Source organism: Asterias rubens, chromosome 3, assembly GCF_902459465.1.
Source record: "Asterias rubens chromosome 3, eAstRub1.3, whole genome shotgun sequence".
In the NCBI taxonomy this organism is placed as follows: domain Eukaryota; kingdom Metazoa; phylum Echinodermata; class Asteroidea; order Forcipulatida; family Asteriidae; genus Asterias; species Asterias rubens.
Window position 1 is genome coordinate 8,096,180 of NC_047064.1, and position 25,301 is coordinate 8,121,480.

Consider the following 25,301-nt stretch of genomic DNA (forward strand, 5'->3'; position numbering starts at 1 on the left):
AGAACTGAAATTTGTTTCCTCACTTGCTAAAAGTAACATCCAAATATTTGACTGTACGCGTTACATGTAACCCCAAGTTATGGGGGTCGTTATCATTCCAATGATAACTTGTTTTATAAACACTAAAATAATACGAAACTAAGCTCACTTCATATTCGACTTGCAATTGCATGGTGGTTTTAAACACTAAAAGTTACTCTTTGTTCAATTGATGGTCCGTTACTGGGGAAGATAAATGTATTAATCGCGGCAGGTAAACTTTCATGATTTTGCTGACTCTTGCAACGCAACACATGTATTGATTGAGTCATGGGAGGCAACACTGAACGATAACAACTTCCGTTAGCCATGGTAGCGCACAATTTTTCTCGTAGTATTAAACAAAATATATGTTTGTTTGTAAAATGGCTCAAGACGTTTGACACTCTTAAGATTCAATTCTATATTGAACGTAACGCTTTTAACTTAAAATTTAAAGAAAAAAGAGTATAGGAATGTTTACAATAGTCTCTCCATATACTAAAAATGACATGTATTCTTTTTACTATAACGGGGATTAATTTAATCTTTCATACTCTGTTTAAATATCATATCGCCCACGGAAAATTCAAAAAGCCAAGTGGAGACGGACGGAAGAAGGCCGGTAAGGCTAAGGGAGCACCACCAGATGGCAACAAGAAAAGACGTAGTAAGGACCTACATCTACAAACTGATAAAGCAAGTGCATCACGAATCAAGGCTATCACAATGTTCATCACCTTCAAATAGACGTTGAATGTGTAACGCGTCAAAACCAACCGGTTCTTTTCAGAGCCCCCAACATCTTCCAAAAAGAGAATAACCAAACTGTCTTAATTTTGTCTACCTATCACTCGATACTATTATATGACTTCAGTTAAACTTAATGAATTTACTAGGACTACTTTAACTGCATGAATATTTTAAAACACGTAGGAGTCCTACTGAGTAAATAACTGATGGAATATTTCCTTTTCAAGTAACATCCGAATATTCGATAATAAAGAATCGAAATTACTGTACGCGTTTCATGTAGGTAATCTCAAATTATGGGGTTCGTTTTTTTTTTATTCCAATAATGATTTGTTTTATAAAAACTAAATAATACGAAACTAAGCTCACTTCATATTCGACGTGTAATTGCATAATGGTTTTAAACACTAAAAGTTACTCTTTGTTCAATTGATGGTCCGTTACTGGGGAAGATAAATGTATTAATCGCGGCAGGTAAACTTTCATGATTTTGCTGACTCTTGCAACGCAACACATGTATTGATTTAGTCATGGGAGGCAACACTGAACGATAACAACTTCCGTTAGCCATGGTAGCGTACAATTTTCTCGTAGTATTAAAAAAAAATATATGTTTGTTTGTAAAATGGCTCAAGACGTTTGACACTCTTAAGATTCAATTCTATATTGAACGTAACGCTTTTAACTTAAAATTTAAAGAAAAAAAGAGTATAGGAATGTTTACAATAGTCTCTCCATATACTAAAAATGACATGTATTCTTTTTACTATAACGGGGATTAATTTAATCTTTCATACTCTGTTTAAATATCATATCGCCCACGGAAAATTCAAAAAGCCAAGTGGAGACGGACGGAAGAAGGCCGGTAAGGCTAAGGGAGCACCACCAGATGGCAACAAGAAAAGACGTAGAAAGGACCTACATCTACAAACTGATAAAGCAAGTGCATCACGAATCAAGGCTATCACAATGTTCATCACCTTCAAATAGACGTTGAATGTGTAACGCGTCAAAACCAACCGGTTCTTTTCAGAGCCCCCAACATCTTCCAAAAAGAGAATAACCAAACTGTCTTAATTTTGTCTACCTATCACTCGATACTATTATATGACTTCAGTTAAACTTAATGAATTTACTAGGACTACTTTAACTGCATGAATATTTTAAAACACGTAGGAGTCCTACTGAGTAAATAACTGATGGAATATTTCCTTTTCAAGTAACATCCGAATATTCGATTATAAAGAATCGAATTTACTGTACGCGTTTCATGTAGGTAATCTCAAATTATGGGGTTCGTTTTTTTTATTCCAATAATGATTTGTTTTATAAAAACTAAATACAGAAATAAGCTCGCATTATATTCGACGTGTAATTGCATAATGGTTTTAAACACTAAAAGTGTAAGTAACATAACATAAAATCATGTTTTTAATAACAACCTTTCCCCCGAAGATACTCAGGGTACACCCAACCTTTTGTTCAAGGTTATAATCTTTTTTTTAATATAGTGGTTATTGATCTCGCTTCCAACCTCTAGTGCATATTTCTGTCTTATTAAGACTTTTAGACTCACAATACGTAATGGTAAAGTGTAAGTTGTATTAAACCTTTAGTTCCCTAGCCCCACTCCTTCCTGCCTTTTCCAAACCCTATTATTCTCTTATGGTTACGCAAACTCTCCAAATGATTGTGAAGTGGTGTTTTCAATAACAACCTTTCCCCCGAAGATGTTCAGGGTACACCAAACCTTTTGTTCAAGGTTATAATCTTATTTTTTTTTCATAGTGGTTATTGATCTCGCTTCCAACCTCTAGTGCATATTTCTGTCTCATTAAGCCCTCTTCTCTCATTAGTCCATTTCCATATTGTTAGGACTTGTTACTTAGGAGGGGGTACCCGGGGTCTAAGATTCATTTTGCAACGATGGATGCTGACGGTAACTGCACGAGCTGGATGGTATTTGCATACAACAGTTTTAATTTTAGTATCGCCGACAAAACCAACCATGTAGCGTTGCTAGAAGCCCAACGTCAACGCTGCAATGAACTACATAGGATCTCATTGGCCATCAAGACCAGGGAGTACGAAGAAGACGTCGACTACATAACCATCGAGTCGGCAATGGTCCAGGCAGCCTTTGTTTCCAACACTGCTTACTTCAACTACCTGGAGAGTTTGCCAAAGGGTTTCGAAAAAAGGAGGCAGATTCGCAGCGCCCTCAACCCTTCGCCAGGCTCTAAATCAGGTTGGTTAAAGTACGTACGTGCCTTAGCAGCACATGCAAGACCCCAACCTCGAGACCCCGCCTCAAGACGAGCAGCTGCAAGGCGCAAAGCACACCGAGAAGGCGCATGCAAAACCGGCTCTATTAAGAGCCACCACATTTTCAAAAGAGAGATTTAATCACTGTCTGTTTTTTTTAATGTTTTTTATAAATGTTTTTTGTAAATGTTTTTTATTTTTTATTTTTGTATATACATATATATATATATTTTTTTTTTAATAACTTTTATATAATTTATACATATATTTTTTTTTTTGTATAATTTATATATATATATATATATATAAAATTATATTTTATTTTTTTATTTTTTTTCTGCATATTTCTGTCTCATTAAGCCCTTTCCTCTCATTGGCCCATTTCAAATCAAACTCACAACAGTCTCGTGCATATTTCTGTCTCATTAAGCCCTCCCCTCTCATTGGCCCATCATTTGACCTCATACATAGTCATATGACCTCCCTTATCATTATTCATTTATGCACATATTCATGCCTTATGAATAATATAACAATAGACTGTCTCATTAAGACTCATGCCATCCTTTGTTATGCTAATTTAAGCCTTTAATCCTATTGATTTATGAATATATGAATAATATAACAATAGATTGTCTAATTAAGACCCAACACACTACTGCCCGCTCTGGTACCTTTCTCGCAAAACACGCGAGCGATCACTAGCCTATAATAGTTCAACCCACGTGACTGTGTTTCAGCCAACCAGAATACAGAACAAGCAAGAGGTGTGTCATAATGAGCTCTATGTATTGTTCTCTTTGGATTGGTCCAAGTTCAGTAAACAATGATAAAGCACTCAGTCGATTAAGACTGACAGGAGAAATGGCGACATAGGACTGCAACAATCTTATGCTTTCTTGCCTTCAGATTCAATTTATTTAGGTTGGATTTTGGAGACAACATAGGGAGAGGTTAATTGAACGCTTTCAGTGTTTAAATATCGATGGCATTTGGGAACTTGAGTGAACATTACCCACACGTTTATTGTAGTTAAATTATCATCCAAAGGGATTTAATTATCTCTTAGTCCTGTTGCAGTTTGTCAGTTATCTACAAAAAAAGCTAATGATCATATCGCGGTATTCTCTTCTATTTAAAAGGCATGGACACTAATACCTCAAAGTATCTGTTGGCCTGAATCCTTTAAATGGCATCTGAACGCACACCAATTTGTGCCACAATGGTGTTTTTGTCTTACATTATTTTCATGCAACTTTGATGACCAAAATGTTCACTGACTTGTTGGTTCTTTTATGCCTTATGTTCTGATACACCAAGTGCGATGAGAATACTGGTCTATGACATTTATTACCAAAGGTGTTTAGTGCCTTAAAATTACAAAGGTTATCATTCAAGCTGTTTGCTTTTATGTATAACCCATCCAATTAGTGCCTGTTTTGTGTTTAACTGTTGAAGCGTGTAGGCTAATCCCATTGTCACAAACTCGACATTAGCGCCATCCTGTTTAATACCCCGTACAATGTAACGACTTATTTATCTGGCTGGTATAGTCTCTCCTTGTCCATTCCAAGTCCTGTCTGCCACTGGGCAATTTTAAAAAGCACTATGCTTCATATTTTCCTTGTACTGAGTGTTGTAGTCTGTATGTAACGCTTCAAATGAATTTGATACATTTGTTTGTTGTTGCCAATATTGGGTATGCTGTCATCTTTGTCATAAATATAATTATTATAAAAATGTTGACGATTTCCTCAAAATTCACAATGGTGTTCTGCAGGCTGTATCTCTTAACGGCACTCTTCGCGTTTGGTAAACACTCAAAATAACTGTTAGCATGAAATCAACATAACTGGTAACGAGCAACGGAGAGCTGTTTGTAAATTCAAAACTAAACTGCGCCAATAAAGTATCTAAACACTTACAAATGGTCAGATATATCGGAACCTGAAATAGTATGCCAAAAAATAATTATTCATTTCGAGTCACCGTTAATTTCTGCACATTTTGACACATCTTGTGTTGCGCTACGATGTTGTTTGGTGGATTCATGGGCACTTGAGTGGCTAAAGGTCGAATTTCAAAAGTTGCAAAAGCCCCTATTCAAGCTAAATCGTTGTATTGTAACGAGTAAGATCAGCGTTTCTTTTGCCCGCCTTTGATAAATGATTTTTTTTTTTGCCACGTGTTGGATAAATCAGTTGCGATGAACATCAGCATTAATTGTCAGTAACCAAGCAAAGGGGTCAAAGATGGGAGGCATACATCAATATGGGTTAAGAGCCAGATTCCCCGATATGGTAAGACACGGAAAGGTGTTCACGATAACAGGAAAGATGGCTCAACACTGACCAAACAGGAAAGAGGACGGAACGTCTCAAGAGCGACGGTCAGTAAATGGTGGAATGGCTACCAAGCTCAGGGAAATGTGGACGACCTGCCAAGGAGTGGCCGTCCAAGGGGACTTCTGCAGCAGAAGAAAGTGAACAAGTCCACATGGGCGTCAATCTCCCCCACCTTTTGGAGGGTGGGGGACACAATACCAAATGTCCCCCCCCCTCCACGTTTTGACCACCTTTATCATGAAGCCCAAGTTTTGCACTGTGTAAGACGAAACCCTGTGTCCCTAATGGGCATTTAATCATGTGGGCAAAGGATGACACAATATCCCCCCACAAAATTGGCCCTAGATTGCATCACAGAACATCTAAAATGCAAACAAATTCCGGGCCCTTAACCGGGCCCGCACCCCGAGCCGTAAAGGCTTCTCACACGCATGCTCCATGACAGATTTGCACCTCCCCCTTGAAAGAGTGGAAGGGACGTGTACCCCACCCCACCCAAACCATTTTCGAAGGGTGTGGGACACAGTATCAAATGTTCCCGTGTCGTTTGACCACCTTTATCGTGAAAATCGTGTTTTGCACTGTGGAACTGTGGAGCACTGGAACACAATATTCACACAGCTCATTGTTCTGTTTCGTTTGCCATTTGGCCGCTAAATGGCCTAAAGATTGCACCAGAGCATCTAAATACGAAATTTTCCCGGCCCCTTGAGCGGCCCCGGACCCATGCCGTAAAGGTTTCACACTCACGAACTTTGAGCGCACCTTTATCAAGACATAAAGGTTTGGCTGCAGGGGACTTTGTGATGAACTCGGAATCCCGTCTTTCAGAGATGTCACATCTTTGCAAAATTCCGTATATCCGAGTTGTTATACTATCTTGCATTCCGTGTTTTCGCGCAGAGTTTCTTTGAAATACGTGTTTCCGCAATTGTGTATCTTTGAACTATGTATCTATGTTCGTACTTTTAGGATGTCGACTTTCCGAGATATGTTATCACAACAAGACGAAATCCTACTTTAATGATGTCGTCATCCCGAGATAAATTATCACAAGAAAACGACATCCTACTTTTAGGATGTCGACTTCCCGATATATGTTATCACAACCTACTTTTAGGATGTCGTCATCCCGAGATAAATTATCACAGCAAGTCGACATCCTACTTTTAGGCTGTCGACATCCCGATATAAATTATCACAGGAAGACGACATACTACTTTTAGGATGTCGACATCCAGACCTAATTATCTCGGTTTGTCGACTTATTTGCGTTTAGGATGTCGTCATCCGGAGATAATTTTGTCATGATCTCAACATGTCGGATGGCACCTCAAAAGCTCCGTACAATTAAGCCCTGTTCCTCTTGTTACATTTAATAACGTCCAATTTATTCTTTCTCCTTGATGTCATAAACGTGAATGTATTTACTTCACAGCACTTTGAAGACTTGGCGGAGTTGTTGCGTCAATCCAATATCACTGTAGCTGCGATGGAGGTCGTCCACGACGTGACGCAATCACAAGAGCAGATTAGGAGTCTCCAGGTAGGATGTCGACTGGTGCCCTGTCTTCGGGCACTGGTCTTATGGGTGCACCCCGCTGCGGCCCTTCTTGAAACCACGGCTTCGGCTCCAGATTCGGCTCAGGCTAGCTTTGCCCCGCGGATGTTTTGACAAAAGGGAGGTTTAGCTGCCCTTTACACGAGCAAAAACGTGAACGTCAGAAAACTGTTTTTGTTCTTAGGTGACGTCACCACTTTGGACTTATTTCCTGCTCCCGTATGACGTCGTCACGTACGCACCTACTTCACGTATGCTGAAAACGTTGGATTTAAACAACACAATTTTCTGACGTTCACGTTCACGTATTTGCTCCTGGCTAATAAGGAATTTGTTTGCAAGTTCCGCGTGAACGTGGACGTAAACGTGAACGTCGGAGAACTGTGTCGTAAAATCTCAAGTTCTTAGCATGCATGAGGTGACCATTTGTCACGTAATAATGTGAGCAAGCAATATGCCCAAAGTGGTGACGTTCACGTCCACGTTTTTGCTCGCGTATCGTGCATCTAAACCTAGCTATTTGCGCGTGCTTTGCGTACGTGCTCGGGGCTTCAGACGAGAGAACGGATCGAGACTGAAGCTGAATCCAAAGCCGAATCCGTGGATTCGAAAAGGGTCTTAACCCTCTAGTCACTGCACCGCCCGAGTTGCTGAAAACCAATTTTTCAAGATTCTTGCAGTAAACAACTGGAATCGTTGTTAAATTTGTAAAAGATAGCTTAATATTTATGCACAATTTTTTACCCTTTCGGTAATGTTTGTATAAAAGTACAAGCTCCCATTCGAAGCTAATGACGATGAAATTTAGCTCATACCAATTAGTAAACACAAAGGAAACTGTATTTATTCATCATTAATATTGATATTGTCGAAAACTAACGCCTTCGCATTTAATTAGTTTGAGTATTGAGTCAGATAAAAGCCTTGAAAAGCTATTGTGTCCATTTTATCCTTACACAAAAAATATTCGAGAGCCGATTATTGTTCCCAATGGGAGCTTGTACTTTTATACAAACATTACCGAAAGGGTAAAAAATTGTGCATAAATATTAAGCTATCTTTTGAAAATTGAACTACGATTCCAGTTGTTTACTGCAAGAATCTTGAAAAATTGGTTTTCAGAAACTCGGGCGGTGCAGGGACTAGAGGGTTAATAAGGAGAAAACAGCGTCAAGCTCATTAAAATGTTGAGTAGGCCCTCAAAATATTCAATATTAGACAGTTTTGAGAACCCACAAAAGGGTTTCAGCGTATAAAGTGTTCCCTATTGTGACCTTAGGATTGTTTACATCCAACTTGATGTATTTTGAAAATCATTTCGGGGCATTAAAAAATGGTGCTATTTGCTGAGAGGTGTAGGGACATTCTTAAAGACCGATGCTAGGACGTTTGGAAAATTTGCACTGGTGTATTTTGTTTTCTTTTATTTTGTTGTTGCTTGGGACGGGGGAATTACTTGACAGGCCCACGACTTACCATATTAAATTGAGCAGTGGATTAAAGTTCAAGGTCAATGAATAATTTTCCATTTACTGTAAAAAGCTGTGAGACTCATTCTAAGTATTTGTTCATGTATTTTTGACTATTTTACCATTTTGCACTGTATGCTAGACCTTATGCACATGACGTCATTTCAGTAGGGCGCCCTCACCTAGAGGTCAAAAGGAGGTTGTTCATTGGCCAATCCTGTACGCCGCGCGTACAAATCTGTGCATTTCGATTGTTTCGTCACCGTTTTTCCACTAAGATGGCCGCTGGATGACGTCAATGCATAAGGTCTATAACTAGATCGGCCGCGCGTTCATTCGCGGGTTCTGGCATGGGGGCTGCCATTGCCTATCTCCCGTGTTCATTTCCGTGTGTCGCCTTTCGAACGTGAAATTTTTACCGCGTCCATGGCGAACAGCGCGTGTGTACGCGCGGCCGATCTAGTTATTTTAACCCGTATTTCTTTCTATCCGTGTTGGAATCTTCGACACGGATAGAGATTTATCAGCCCACCAGTCGAATTCACAAAGAGTTGGGACTCGTCTCGAGTAACGACGAGTTACTCGTCCTAACTTAGGATTAATCTTAAGGTCTGCATGCTACAGTGCATGGTTGGGACTCGTCCTAACCCCTAAGATTAATCTTAAGTTAGGAAGAGTTTTGTGAAATCGACGGCACCTCCTGTAGTGAAAAGTTCTCCATTTCGTTCTCGTTTTCGTTCTCGTTTTCGTTCTCGTTATCGAGGCCAGTGTGACCGGATGGCCTTATATACGAATTAAAAGGCCCAGTCTGCTCAGAGTAAAAGGTAGATTTTGACCCACTATGGGATACCTTGAAAATGGTGCCTTATTTTTTTATTGATAAGAACCCCAAATTCAGAACAGTAAACAAAATACAAAAATTACAATAAGACAAAATGATTATGTTGAAATAGCTGCATTCCCGCTAACTATTGTCCCGCTTCAATGTAGACTTGATTCGAGTCCCCATCTCAGTTTAGAAATGCAGAGCATCACAAAACAATAGTTTTTTTTTGGTGATGGCACGGGATTGGAATTTGGGTCAAGTCTAGTAGTGTGAAGGTAGTGAGCTTGAGCTCGGAAGGAAATGACGTCATACTACGACGACGAATTGCATCAGTTTGAAGAAACATTGGTGTCAAGAAAGTGCATGGGGGGGGGGTTCGGCAATTAATTGCGTCCCTGCTGAAACATAAACGTCGTTAATTGGAGGTTTCAAAGCATTTTCCCCAATAATTGACGGTTTCTGTAATAAGGTTGGGGTTGAAATGAGAAAGGATAATGGAGTTGCATTTGCGAACTATACAGTTTTAACCAAAATGAAATAAAAGGCATTGGACACTATTGGTAATTACTCCAAAAAGAAATTAGCATAAAAACTTACCTTGTCACAATCAATGGAGAGCTGTTGATAGCATTAAACATAAAGCATATATAATAAATAGAAACAAATTATACAAAATAAATCGAAGAAGTAAATATTCAAATTTAAAACTTCAAAAGTTTCCCTCGAAATTTGTTACAATACAGACGTTCAATTTTCTTCTTCAAAATTCCGAAATGAAATCGGTTGTAAGGTAAATGCATTAAGGCAGCTATAATTATTGTTTACCTGATCCATTTAAACTTAAACTAGTTTTGGTTTACTTCAAACTGAAATTTGTCGGTTTTGGCCAACAATGGGGAAAACTATGGATAACATAGTGGACATAATCTGTGTTTTTGAAACTGATTAACAATGGCCCGTCATTTAACCGTGGCCTCTACACAAAGGCTTTGAAAATAGTTGCTTACAAAAACATCGAACTTTGAGGAAAGTGACAGAGAATCTAGTTTGTGAAATAAAAGCCTATTACATTATTTAATAGTGTCAAACCTCTGACTCAATTATCTTTCAAAAAGAATTTGATTTAAAATTAATTTTGGAGTATAATCAAAATTTGCTTCGCGAAAACGTCTCCTTTTCCCCACAAAGGTCCTTTCAAAACTAGAATGAGTTTCTTTATCGAATGAACTGAACGAATTATATGTGAACTTGTGATATTTTCTGCGGACCATTAATTTGTAAATTAACACAGAGAATTATTTAATTTTCCTTGGATGTTGCTCTGCGTGTTGATCCCTTGCAACGACGCGACACGTTGAGATTTTCTGTTAGTTTTGCAGTAAATTTGATTTGAAATACATATGAATCTATATTCGAGTGACGTTATTGTTGAACCAACGGTAGTTTGTTTAAAGACAGTGGACACTATTGGTAATTGTCATAGACTAGCCTTCAAAGTAGGTGTATCTCAACATATGCATAAAATAACAAACCTGTGTAAATTTGAGCTCAATCGGTCGTCGAAGTTGCGAGATAAAAATGAAAGAAAAAACACCCTTGTCACACGAAGTTGTGTGCTTTCTGATGTTTGATTTCGAGACCTCAAATTCTAAACTTGAGGTCTCGAAATCAAATTCGATGAAAACTACTTCTTTCTCGAAAACTACGTCACATCAGAGGGAGCTGTTTCTTACATTATTTTATGCTATTAACCTCTTCCCATTACTCGTTATCAAGTGAGGTTGTATGATGATAATTATTTTGAGGATCTACCAATAGTGTCCACTGCCTTTAATAATGGGTCAACTAAGAAAACTCAGCTAAGTATTGATGTGACGGACATAGAAATAGAAAACGTAGCCTTCACATGCATGCTGCTCGAAGTAAGGATGATTTTGCTTATTTTCAGTTTTGTTTTCATTGAAATTCAATATCTAAATTATTTAGTATTGTAAGACTTTAATCGATGATATTTTATTCATTTCGATATTATTGACTTATGTCCGTTGAATATATGGGTTGCCAAAACTAAATAAAGCTGTAGAACAAATTCGCTGCAGGGATCAACACGAATAGCAAACCCAATGGCAAATTAAATTAAATTCAACATTCATGTTTGAACTTGGACAAAACGAACCCTTTCTTCGGTGTGTTTATTCCTTTCCGAATAATGATTCTAAATACAAGTTCATTTATAGTTTTACTTTTCTCTCGCGTAGGCCTACCCCTTTTTTTGCTGAGATGTGGAAGAAAAATCCATTAAAACATCTTTAGGCCTGTTCCTTGAAGGCCTATTGCGTACTTTGTATACTGCTTGCCTGGTGCATGCATGCGTGTTTCCCCCATCGCTGATTTAAAGGCAGTGGACACTACTTTTGGAATGTAGCCTTGTTTTGGGCGAAACTGCATTTTAAAAATCCCTCCGAAAACACTCTACCTTCCTAGGTAATGGAAGGTCATGCTTTACTCTTCAAACCTCACTCTACCGTTATGTCACCACGATTTACGTCTGCGTATTCAGATCAATGAAACGCGTCACCCCCCCCCCCCCCACGCCTTAATTTTTTTTATATAAAAAAATAGAATATTAACTACAATTAATATAAATTATTTCCTGAGGGGAAATTAGCGAAGGGTCAAACTGAACTTTCTGTATTCATGCAATATGAATGTGATTTTGTCCCTAGAAAGTCTTTTCTGTGATTTACGATGATTTGCTGATGGAAGCACTACGGGCGAACCCATGTAGTGATGTATATTCATTTTAAATTATACTCTGCAAAGAATACAGCAGGTAACAATGAGGAACTAAAGAATTTGTAAAATACCACAGGTTCAGATAACTATAATTGAATGTTGAAATTTCCAATGAAAAGGTTACTTTTACAGAAATAAATTAGTAATAAATACCGCGAAATTAATTAAGTATGAATCTCTCAATCAAATGAAGGAACTGTTGTCATCGATGCGTTTATTAATTCAGTATAGTCCCTTGGCCCAGTTTTCGCGGATAAAAATGCTTTTTAAACTATTCTTTCCCGATTTAACAGATTGTGCAGATTCGAACTGCCTTTCTACCTGGCAATCTCGTTGGACTATGTTGCACTGCTCTAGAATTGACATGGTTGTAGGTTCTAGTCCAACCCGAGTAATATGCCTTTGTTTTTGTTTTCGCAGAACTCCAGAAAGTATTGAGTATACAGTGCTGACACGCGTCGCGTCGGTGTAAGGGCAAAACACTGATTCAAAATGAAAATCATTTTAGAATATGTCACATCTGCCGTGGGCAATGTAAAGAACACATGAACATGCTAAACTGTTCATACATAAGGGTTATTCGAGTATATAAATATGTATTTTAGATTCCGAAGGTAAGGTTTCTATTCATCTCCAACACAAGTTTTGTCCGCAAAATGAATAGCTTTAGAGGTAATTGACCTTAAAGGTTGATAATTACCACCTAATTTAAATATCCAAATCAGGTCACTTCTGGGTTGAAACTCTTGTCTCATTTTGGATATGTCATCAATAACCACCCAATAAACAAGAATCAACAATAAAACAAACTTTTGCAATTTGTGTGACTCAACATGAAAAAATGTCTAAATCTGGTCCTATAATATTATAGTGGTTTTTTTTTATCGCGTGCGCACGACATATTATCTCGTGCGCACGACATAAATCTGGATTCATGAAGCAGCCCGTCTCATCGCAACGCCGCCATTATCACACACGTGAAACACCGGTCATTAGTGACTCACCGGGACCGGCCAATGGGGTTTGATGTCACCAGTACCTAACTGCTGGCATTCATAAGACTATAATACCTAGTTCTGAATTGACATTCGAAAGTTAACAAAAACGTCAAGCAAGGACCACTTACTCGTTTGACAACAGACCCTATTGGCCCGCGGGCACCACTACATAACTGGGTCTAAACGGCCCTCGAGGTTTTACCTTTTAAAGATTTTAGAAAAACCAATAGATTTAACGAACAAAATCCATACTTTGCAACGCACACATACACGGACAGTTTTACTTATTAATTGTTTACCAAATTTTGAAGGGTCTGATTCACAAATCCAGACCACATGGGCCGGGGGCACAACTACACGGGATTTAAAGAGGATTGTTTAAGAAACACGCCCATGGTAACCTTGATACGACCCATGGAGTTTTAGTATGTTTTATAGACTTTTAAAATTGTTACGTACGCTAACCTACCGTACATTGTTATGCACTTCTTGATACCCTTGCTTCTCACTTGGTGTATCCCAAGATATACCCATAAAATAACAAAACGGTGAAAATTTGAGCTTACAAAGCCCCAATTGGTCGTCGAAGTTGAAAGATAAAACACCCCTTCAGATGCTTGAATAAGAGAGCTCAGCTAAGTTGAATTAAATTCAAATATTTTAGTTAGAAATTACCTCTTTCTCAAAAACTAAATTACTTCAGAGCGCGCCGTTTCTCACAACTAATCAACAGCTCTCCACTACTCGTTACCAAGTAAGTTTCTATGCCAACAATTTATTACAATGGTGTCCAGCCGTCGATTTCACCAAACTCTTCCTAACTTAGGATTCATCTTAGAACTTAGGACGGGTTTAGTTCCGTATTCAAATACGTAGGACGCATTGAACCCATCCTAAGTTAGGAGGGGTTGCTCGTCCTAACTCGAGTTAGGATTAATCCTAGCGTTTCGTGAAATCGGCTGCAGTGCCTTTTATCGACGCATTTACTCAATATTTCAAACAATCTATTTCACGGCGTGTGATAATAATGGCGGCGCTGCCATGAGAAGGGCTGCTTCTAGGAATCCCACATTATGTCGTGCGCACGAGATAATGTCGTGCGTACGAGGTTTTCCAAATGTGCCTTTAGGGGCTCCGTACGAAGTGATTTCGAGTACGTACAATAAATCTCCGTGGATGTGTGTTGCCTATTAGTGAAAAAATTGTATGGTGCTTTCATCTCACACTTAACGTCCCCCCTTTCTCCTCTCTATGCAGCGCCATGACGTCAGGGTTATATTCATTGGATTCTACGCAGGGGCAGCTAAGCGCCTCTTCTGTCAGGTATGAAAGTATTTTGAGATCTTGAAAAACATTTGTATTAAAGATGCCGCTATCTGTGTTGTTCTCCCCTTGAAGGCTTCAAGCGAGACTTAACGACCCTATTCGAATCCACGGCTTCGACTCCAGATTGGGCCAGCGAATGTACTTTAATCTGTTCAATTCGAATAGTGCAGTAATGTCCCTAATCGTGGGGTTTCGTACAAATGATAATGTTACGTTTGCAGCATAGCACATTAAAACAAGAAGAAGGTAATTCTGTTAGGATTCAGTGCAGCTATTTCTTGCTAATAATTGTTCAATTTTTGGCAACTAAAGGTGATGCACGCATAATATTTTTTCTTTTTGTCATCGCCTTGAAGTCGTCAGTTTCCAAACTGTCAAAAAAAAAACACTTCCATACAACAACATAAGGTATACCTGCAACCTTCTCTGCCGCTGAAAAAAATAATAATGAGCTGTTTGATTGATTGCCAGGAACTCAGTATTGTGACAAATTTTCTTTAATAAAAGGTACGGTTTTGGGTGGTTGATTCTTACGGAGCTCTCGAGGTGCCATCCGAAATGTTGAGATCGTGAACAAAAATTATCCAGATGACAACATCTTGACCGCAAATAAGTTGACAAAACGAGATAGTTATGTCGGGATGTTGACATCCTAAAAGTAGGATGTCGTCTTGCTGTGATATTTTAACTCGGGTGGCGACATCCTAAAAGTAGGTGGTCGTCCTGTGATAATTTATCTCGGGATGACGACATCCTAAAAGTGGGAGTCGTCTTCCTGTAATAATTTATTTGTTGATGTCGACATCTAAAAAGTAGGATGTCGTCTCGTGTAATAATTTATCTCGGGAAGTAGACATCTTAAAAGTAGGATACTATTGTTGAAATGATTATACTTTTATATGTTTTGTTAATTAGTATAACTATTCCAACAACACATGTAATTGTCATGGTCATAAACTACGTTAAACTTAAATAATGGACGAAACAGAATCTGTTCAATTCATATACGTAAAACTCCATAATTAAGGTTGGGACCATAATGGTCCCGGAATTCAAATACGCGCGAGACTTGCTTAGTATACGCAGAAGGTATGTGGTGAATAACATTTTACAAGCAAATGCATTCGTACAATAACAGAAAACAGAAACTAAAATCCAATACAAAACACATGGTGGATATGGAGTGGGCCCATAGAAAGCAGAGCTTGTAGAATACGCCCCCCCCTCCCCAAAAAGCAATGCAAGCAATTCTATGTGGTGTTAGCAAACTGCTTCCAACTAAAACATACATGGTGTGCGTGCAAAATACTGTTACTGACATCACGTTTACGTGGGAACAACTGAACATTAAGTTCAAAGGATAAAATTTCGTTGTCGCCACAATATCTACAGTAAACCATCCATGCGAAAATAACATTGTTGATTCTTGTTTATTGGGTGGTTATTGATGACATATCCAAAATGAGACAAGAGTTTCAACCCAGAAGTGACCTGATTTGCATATTTAAATTAGGTGGTAATTATCAACCTTTAAGGTCAATTACCTCTAAAGCTATTCATTTTGCGGACAAAACTTGTGTTGGAGATGAATAGAAACCTTATCTTCGGAATCTAACATACATATTTATATACTCGAATAACCCTTATGTATGAACAGTTTAGCATGTTCATGTGTTCTGAGCTGAAAAAGAAGGGGGATACATTCCGAGTTTTTTCAGACAAAACACGGGAAAACTTTAATGGAGCTTACCCGTATGCATTGGAAATCTTGTTATAGCTTGTGCAAGATCCAAGCATGGATCCAAGTGACATTAATTTTTTGCGATGTTTTTTTAATTTTTCTTAAAAATTTTCTTTCCATAAATGTTTGCTATTTCTAAAACTGTTATTGTAATTTTCACTATACTTCTGTAAATTCATATATTATGTAATTTAATTCGATTCCATGCCTTTACATATTAATTTAAGTATACTGCCTTACAACTTCGGTTGGACTTCTTGAACTGTGATTGGTGATTTCACAATTCCATTTTGTCACTTTTATCGTGATACATTTTACTTGCACAAACCATAGAGTAAGGACAGAGAAAAACTTGCGTAGTTTATTGATTTTATGACTATCTGTTACTACTTAAAGTCCAATGCTCTTTTTGATGATTAACGGTAAGTTGTATAATTTCACTTTAACAACTTAAAAATGGGGCAATTTCATTCCCCCAGATAAATGTAATGTGAGGAAGAATTCCCAGCAGTATTTGTAAACATCCATAACAAGTGGCACAAATCAAGACAAGTCTCACCCCCAACTTTACACAAAAAACAAAAGCACTTTCCCAGGCCACTGGGTAAGGATGATTTCCCACTATTTTATCTCTAGAGTAGAATTCTCAAATCGTTCCATTGTCCTTTCTCTGTGGTTGTTCACACTTCAACAGGTGGCCCATATCCTCTGTAAGCCCATGTCCAGTATTAGCCCCCCCCCCCCCTAACATTCCTGACCACCCACCCTTACCCCCCCCCCCACCATTACATCATCTCACTTCTAGAATCTAGGTGTCACCAATCATATATCAATTCTAAATTTAGAGTTCCCCCACCACCAAAACCCTATTTAAGCTTTGCCCAACATTCACTCTGGTGGAGAATTATCATTCAAGAACATTATTTCCTGCGTTACATCGTCACATTAATATTTATTATCTGCGATGGCATCAAAACACATTTAGTGGTCGTCACACTTGGTCTCGTCATGGTCTCGTGTTATCAAAACTAAACCATTTCCCATGGTTATACCACATCACAGCCTTGCAATAGACCATGCTACCTTTGTTTGCATGGTGACCTTGTACATTCTAAAGCGTTTCCTGGAGGGGGCATACTACACACAGGCTATGGGGAAAATTAAATTTTATAGTTTTCACATAAATTCAAAATTTACAAAAGCAACCTGTACAGTTTTTAAGATGTGCCCCCTTTCTTCATATCATAAGTTGAGAAAAATCAGACAATGCAATCTCCATAAAACATAAGATTTGTTATTTTCTTCAATTGATCTGTTTACAATCATACTCTATGGTACAATGTGCCTGCAGGAAGTCCAGACTCTGTGGCTCTTTTGTAAACATGTGACGACACAGTTCACATCGTCTATACCCGGCCCTACAACAATAGACCTTTGCACAAATACCGGGGCGCGCGCGTAAAGCTTGGAATTAGGTGCATTGTGGTCTAGCTGGTATCCAAATTTGATCCATATATATCCCACAATGCACCTCATTCAACAGTCTGCGCTTGCGCATTGGTATTTGCGATAAGGTCTATAGTCACAACTGTACATGTACATACGCCACCAACGATGATTTTCAGTCAGTCCTTAGTTTGTCGTAAATGTTGATTACATGCTCAGGAGACTGATACGGTTTGCATTTTGTCCTTAGCTTTGACAACCGCCCTCAACATTTTGTAATAGTTAGTTTGATTTTCGTTTTCAACGATAGCCGATTGATGATTTCTCTTTATTTTTACTGTGTTAGTATTCGTCCCTATTTGACGTTTTATTGTCTGTGTTTGTTTTTTAAAAGGATTCATTCTTTTAGCTTTTGGCTGTTTTGTTTTGTTTTTATTTTATATTTGATTGCGTTTTGTTTTATTAGTTTGATTCAGTTAAAAAACAAGTGTTTGATTGTTGTAGCGCGATAAAGCTTGATTGGGGAATTGTTCATTGTTTGAAAACAATTTTCTTTGATTGTTGTTGAGTTTTGTTACCTTAGTTTCTACTTGGTGTTTGTTGAACAACTTCTTTCTTTGATTATTGTTTTGTCCTTTAGTTTATACATTTATTAGTTTTGGCCCTGTTGGCCGCCCATATTATATTGAGTGGCTCAGAGTGGAATGCAAGGTAAAATCTGGACTGTTCCATTTCACGAGGCGAATCCGAGTGAAATGGATAAGTCCAAATTTTACCGAGCGATAATATTTCTTCCATTCCACGAATTAAAGCCACTCAATATTTGTTTTATATAACAGACATGTAGATCCTTGTAATTTGATGTATAACATTATGCAAAATTACAAACAAAAAAATTACTGGTTCGGAAATCATATAGCGCCGCGTATAGCGGCAAAATTGCACACATTTAATAGCAATCGGTATGGTGTTATGTTCGTAAGGAGGCTAATGGGATTATGATGGGATTGGTCGGGATGTGAAGGTTGGGCAACAGTTTCGATCGATGTTGGTTAAAACCTGCCAACACTCACAAAAACGGTTTATGATTTCTTATGACGTTGGGTTAGTCAAATACCATGCGTCTTTCACTTTATGTGTCAAATTTATGGATGGACAAGGCCGAGTTAAATGATGATAGACAGTGGTTTATAGGTACTGACGACCTTAATTTGAGGGGAAAAAAATCAGAATAACGTTTTGACTATGATAACTTTGCTATTGTTAATACTTACAAACTACTTATAACATTTTCTATAAAATGTTTCAAAAGAGACCCATTTTGCCAGGCCAGTTTAAATACACTTTTTTTCTTCTCAACGCTTACAGTACAAAAAGATAGTCAACAAAAGACATTTTTCGAAACCAGTTTTTTTTTTGCTCCACTATCCTCCTTCCCACGGGTTTAATGCAACAATATCGGTTCATCACAACCAACAGCTTAGCCCGGTTCATACTTCCTGCGAATGCGATTGCGATACGAATTTTAACGTCACAATTTTAATGTGCAACAAATAACTCGCAACAGATGACTTGTGCGAAACATTCGCTGAGAGGGTAACCAATTAAGTGACTTCAAAATTAGCTTCGCATTCAAAGGAAGTATGAACCGAACCATAATTAAATACTCGAATTATGAATACTGTGTATCATACGAACACTTAAAGTGACTTTAAGACTGTGATGTCAGCTGGAAAAACATAGAATTGTAATGTATTCACAACCTCCATTCCAAATGCAGATCTACCATCTTGGTTTATGGGGCCCAAAATACGTATGGATCGTTCCCGGCTGGTACCCGGCCGGATGGTGGTTGACAGTCACCAGAGAAAACCACGGTTGCACGGCTGAACAACTTGACGAGATGTTGATATACCACCTCTTTGTGAGCGGTGTTCAAGTAATCGATAAATTGGACGATATCGACTACCACGGTCTTGTGAGTATCGATGTTTTTGCGTTAAGTAATAATATTCAGGATTTTGGACCCGATTTAATAAAAAAAAAACTGTCAGGCAAAAGTGGCGCTTACCAGTGTTAGCAGATTTAAGCAAGAAACCAGTCAGAAACAGTACACACTTAGCTGTACTGAACACTTCCTCTGATGTTGCGATTCTTTTATCAGAGGTATGGATGTGTGTTGGTGTGTTGGCCCCGATGCTAATTAGCCATGTGACAGATTTTTTTCGCTGGGTATGGTAAACAAAAAATGTCAACCTTAAAACAAAACAAACATGGTAGGTGGAATGTTCCGGTCTAGGATTTTAAGGATCAGTCTGGGCAACGCAACCGGGACAAACAATAAGATACGTAACTTGAGGCTCATGAAAGATGACACGGGTCTCTATAAGGGTTTTAAAATGAATTCCACTCACACTATCAAATTTTAACTCCACAGAAACCCCAAGACGACCCGACTCAACGGCAGTACCTCAAATGGCTGAGGATGAAGAGCCTCTTGGATAATAACTGGGCAACGCTCGGGTACGCGTATGACGCGCTCTTCGTCATTGCCTTGACGTTCAATGCGTCCATTGCTGACCTTGCCGAGATGACTCCACCCCGACGGCTGGACGACGATGTATATGAGGATGAAGAGATTTCTAAGATTTTCCGACGCAACGCTGAAACCATTGACGTGTATGGTGTCACGGTAAGTATTTTAAATGCTCGGTTTGGAAGTGTTTTGCTTTATGGTTTAACAAAATGAAGGTTCAAACCACATGACACTAGCCCACAAACACGACCACACCGACATTGTAGAGCATCACATCAACATTCTGCCTGCAGAACAGAGAAGACTGGATTTATCGAAGGATGTCCCGCCTGCGGGCGTTTAAAAAAAAAAGTACCCAAGGAGGTTGAACGGTATAAATTCAGTGACATTTGAGACAACCTAACTGAGTTTATAGTCTTGTTATTTGTTTTCCCATTTTGTAAGGATTCGCATATGGGTATGTGATCTTTTTCACAGAGGTCGGAAAGCACTGATTATACAGTGCTAAACACACAACAGTGTATATGGGTGAAACAATATTCGTTATCCCCTATGCAAATTTAACGACCAATCCCCAATGCAAATTTAACGACTATTAAAGACTCTCATTTTGGAAACTAGTTGATCTTACAACTGAAATTGTCTTGAAATTGTCATTCTCATTCACCAGTTTTTTCTTCTTTTCTGTTACCCCTTTTTCTATGTCACCCTTTGTTTTTCTATGCACTTAAAAGGACCATCTTGTGATAAGTCAAGACGGCGCTCGGGTCTTCACAGAATATGTTTACATCGAACAAAGTCAAGGTAATTAAATAAGTACATTACACGATTTGTTATTGCTATTATATTGTTTTAACCAGTCGTTGAGGCAATTACTGAACTGAACGAGCTTTATTTATACGTGACTGAACTCAACAGCAGCCATCTTGTCAACAACAGTAACACCAAACAACAACAACCAATAGAAGGCGCTAAACAGAAAAGATACTTTGCAAGTTACTACAGCTGTAATGTTTGTTCTCTATCGTGATGGATTGGTTAGGGTTTGGGTAGGTCGTATGACTTAGAGTCACCTGGAAGTAGTATTTTGTCATAATAAAGCTTTTATCACTAAAATAATATGTGTTTTGATGAGTGGAATATGAAAATATACAAATAACAAAATAATTTCCATTTTATTTACACATTTAAAAGTAGGCCTGACCCGAGAGGGCGCTGTTCGTGACGTCAATCGAGGCGCGATATTTGAAGAGAAAATGTGTAGTCTGGCCCCGTACACTACGTCTGGGTACCGAAGTGTTTGCTGCACAGCGCTGGAAAAAAACGTCGGACCGGACCACTTGGCAAACTAACCCTATCTTTAGTTGTTTTGTTGTATCAAGCAGCAATACACCTGGTTGACATTGCCGGAAAAATGCAAGGAAACCCTTTTTTTCGAAACGTACAAACTCACGACTAGGACTTGCATGTACTTGCACGTGCGTGTGTTCGATGTTCGATCGGGGCAAAGTCTGCCTCGATTGACGTCACAAAAGGGAATAGGCAAATTTATCTATTTTGTTAACATATAAATAGTTACAAACAATTACTCAAGTTTTCTCACCAGAAAAAGCCATGACTGTATTTAGATGAAACTTTCACCTGTGACCGATTATATTTATCTTAAAAATGAGCATATTAATTTTAATAACGTTGAAAAAAAACCACGATCAATCCATGGCCCCATACCTTTGAAGGCAGTGGACAATATTGGTAATTACTCAAAATAATTTTAGCATAAAACCTTCTAGGTAACGAGTAATGGGGAGAGGTTGATGGTTAAAAATATTATGAGAAACGGCTCCCTTTGAAGTGACGTTGTTTTCGAGAAAGAAGTAATTTTCCACGAATTTGATTGCGAGACCTCAGAATTAGATTTTGAGGTCTCGCAATCAAGCACCTGAAAGCATACAACTTCGTTAGAGGGTGTTTTCTCTTTCATTGTTGTCTCGCAACTTCGACGACCAATTGAGCTTAAAATGTCACAGGTTTGTTATGTTATGCATATTTTGAGATACACCAATTGAGAAGACTGGTCTTTTACAATTATACCAACAGTGTCCAGTGTCTTTAAATGTGATCACTGTGTTCCTATTATGAGAGCGATGGGTCCACATAGACTGCTGATGCATAGACAGTCAATGTTTTATAATTATAGCCTACTGAATGTCAAACCAAACCTAACTTACCGAAGATCTTGTCCGGTGGTAACCTTGTATAGCAGTCTGCCTGTTAGCCTGCTGAATGTCAAACGTAGGTTGACACAAGTGCGTGTTTGAATTAGGGCAGGGTATTAAAAGCAGAATTATATACTACACCCCTCTCTCTTAGCGTTAATTAAATTTTCGCCGATGAAGACTCTGTGTTGACAAGGTGAAGTACAAAATGAAACAACGGTATTGATCTTGACTTTGTGCCACCATTTTTTCCCCACAGTCAATGTTTAAAATTATACCCTTCTGAATGTCAAACCTATTTGAATGTAGATAGCGTTAGGTGGTACATTCATTAGCCTGCTGAATGTCAAACTTATGGAGTTGACTGTTAAAGGAACACGTTGCCTTGGATCGGTCGAGTTTGTTATTAAATTCATATGGGTAGAAAGGTGTTGAAAAAGTAGAATACAATGATCCACACAAACATGACTCGAAAATGTACGGTTTTCCTTTTACCTCGTCGACTAACACGGTCGACCATTTATGGGAGTCAAATTATTGTTTACTCTCATAAATGGCCGACCGTATTAGTTCGCAGAGTAAAATGAAAACCACGCAATTTCGAGGCAAATTTGTGTCGATCATTCTATTCTACTTTTAAAAGATCTTTCTATCCATATGCATTTGATAACAAACGGTTACAAACGCTTTTTATATACCAACTCGTCCGATCCAAGGCAACAAGTTCCTTTAAAGACAATGGACAGTGGCTAATGGCCGTTGCTTGTGTGCGTGTTTGTACGGGGGGGGGGACGGGTAAAGCAGCCAGTACTCCATCCTCTTTGGTGATGAAGACTCAATATTGACAAGATGAACTATAACATAAAACAACGGTGTCAATCTTGAGTTGGGACACAGAACTACTACCATTTGGACACTATTGGTAATTACTTAAAATAATTATTGGCATAAAACCTTACTTGGTAATGAGGAATGGGGAGAGGTTGATTTTATAAAACTTTGTGAGAAACGGCTCCCTCTGGGGTGACGTAGTTTTCGAGAAAGGAGTATTTTTCCACGAATTTGATTTCGAGACCTCAAGTTTAGAATTTGAGGTCTCGAAATCAAGCACTTGAAATCACACAATTTCGTGTGACAAGGGTGTTTTTTCTTTCATTATTATCTCGCAACTTCGATGACCAATTGAGCTAACATTTTCATAGGTTTGTTATTTTATGCATATGTTGAGATACACCAAGTGAAAAGACTGGTCGTTGACATGTACCAATCGTGTCCAGTGTCTTTAAATCGTGTCCATCAGCCATAAAAACAACAATTGCATGTTACATGTCCGTTGCACATTGGAAACTTTTTCGTTTTGAAACAGCCTCGTCAAAAACTGGATATTATTGTTATTAAGGTTAATTTATACACTGCACTGGCGGCCAAGCAGACTGAAAAGTACATTTACAAGTAAAAATAGTTTATATATTATGTACTCTGGTATTCAAAAAAATATATATAAATGTAATTGTTTTAAAATTTGCAGGAGAAGCCGCAAAAGCAAATAAAAAAGCTTGAACCGACACTGGTGGTCAAGCATGCCAGAAAGTACACATTACAAGTAAAACTGGTTCATATAGGAAAAAACAATTCTACATATATAATAATTTGAATACAAATTATTACTGACCACTCAACTTAAATCTCCCAAGAGGTCAAAGCTTCCTTATACATGTAATATATTTATATCTATATTTGTTTTTATGGTCCAGTAACCCTTCCTTTCATTCTAAACATCCTTTGTCCTCGCCACTCCACTCCTATTGGTTCATAGCCACCAATATTGTTTCTGAAATAGGAACTTTGATTGGCTGTTATTTTCCCGCTTCTTTCTGGATCCTTTCCTTAATCCCTTTCCCCCTCTCTTTTTCTATAAATGGATATGTATTTGTTTGTACTTGTTTTATGCCTCTGAAGAAGGTCCGGATTGGATCGAAAGCTAAGGCCATCTACCCTATTCATTATATATTTGTTTTTATGTATAAACTCAGTTTAACAGTAGAATACCACATTATTGTATCCCCCTTTAATTAAGATCAATTACTAATAAACAACAAGGGAAACAGGCGGGGTAAATTTTAAAAAGCTTTGGGATTGAACAAGGAGAACTAATTCACACTTTTTCTTTTTTAATGCTTCTCAATTAGAAAATGGATCTTACGCCAAGGTGGCTAGATTTAACACAGCGAATTCAACAGTGTCTCTACTGGATGGACGGACACTCCTCTGGTCAGGTATAGATTTTTTCTGACTTCTTATTATGTACATTCTAAATTATTAGGTTACCCCATAGCGTTACGTTACGATGTTGCGATGCTGCGTTACGATACTATGTTAACGTAACTTAAGGAGTTACAAAACGACGTTTGTATATAAAATATATATTTTTTTAATTGAACACAATCTTTATTTCTTTTTAAAATGATTTGTGTTACATAACGTTCCAAATAATAAATAAAAAAATAATGTGAATAATCAGTATAGAATTGAAAAAAAAACAAAAAACCGATAATTTAGGCTGACCAATATTAACGATCTCTTCACCTCTTCAGGAAAGGGTCCACCAGTAGACGGGATCACGGAGATTGAAGAACCCATTACGATCTCTCTGGTCAACCGACTGGTGTCGTACGTACTTTCTGCATTCGGCTCACTCCTCTCGCTGTATTTCGTGACGATTAATATTCGATATCGAAACCAAAGGTATGTATCAGGTTTCCCATGTATCTATAATTTGGTGTAACGACGTGTATATTTATTGTTTGTGTATCGGTTTGTGTTGTTTGATTGTGTATCGAGTATCGACTGGTATAACAGCATGTATTGATTGATAAGTGTATTGAAATGTATTGATTGATTGGTATATCGAAATCTACCGATCGATTAGTGTATGGACATGTATTGATTTGTTGTTAAGTCAACATGGATTGATTGACTGGTTTACCAACATGCATCGACTGATT

General features: G+C 38.1%; 1 protein-coding gene across 1 annotated transcript in view; it reads left to right on the forward strand.

Moving 5' to 3' along the window:
* Nucleotides 1-25,301, forward strand: part of LOC117288272 (gamma-aminobutyric acid type B receptor subunit 2-like) — a 64,920-nt gene that overhangs the window by 24,569 nt on the left and 15,050 nt on the right. Inside the window, exons 4-10 of the mRNA XM_033769058.1 lie at nt 6,820-6,927; nt 14,289-14,354; nt 19,325-19,522; nt 19,982-20,236; nt 20,815-20,884; nt 24,486-24,572; nt 24,891-25,041. Coding sequence (XP_033624949.1) covers nt 6,820-6,927; nt 14,289-14,354; nt 19,325-19,522; nt 19,982-20,236; nt 20,815-20,884; nt 24,486-24,572; nt 24,891-25,041 — 935 coding nt within the window. The remainder of the gene's footprint in view (nt 1-6,819; nt 6,928-14,288; nt 14,355-19,324; nt 19,523-19,981; nt 20,237-20,814; nt 20,885-24,485; nt 24,573-24,890; nt 25,042-25,301) is intronic.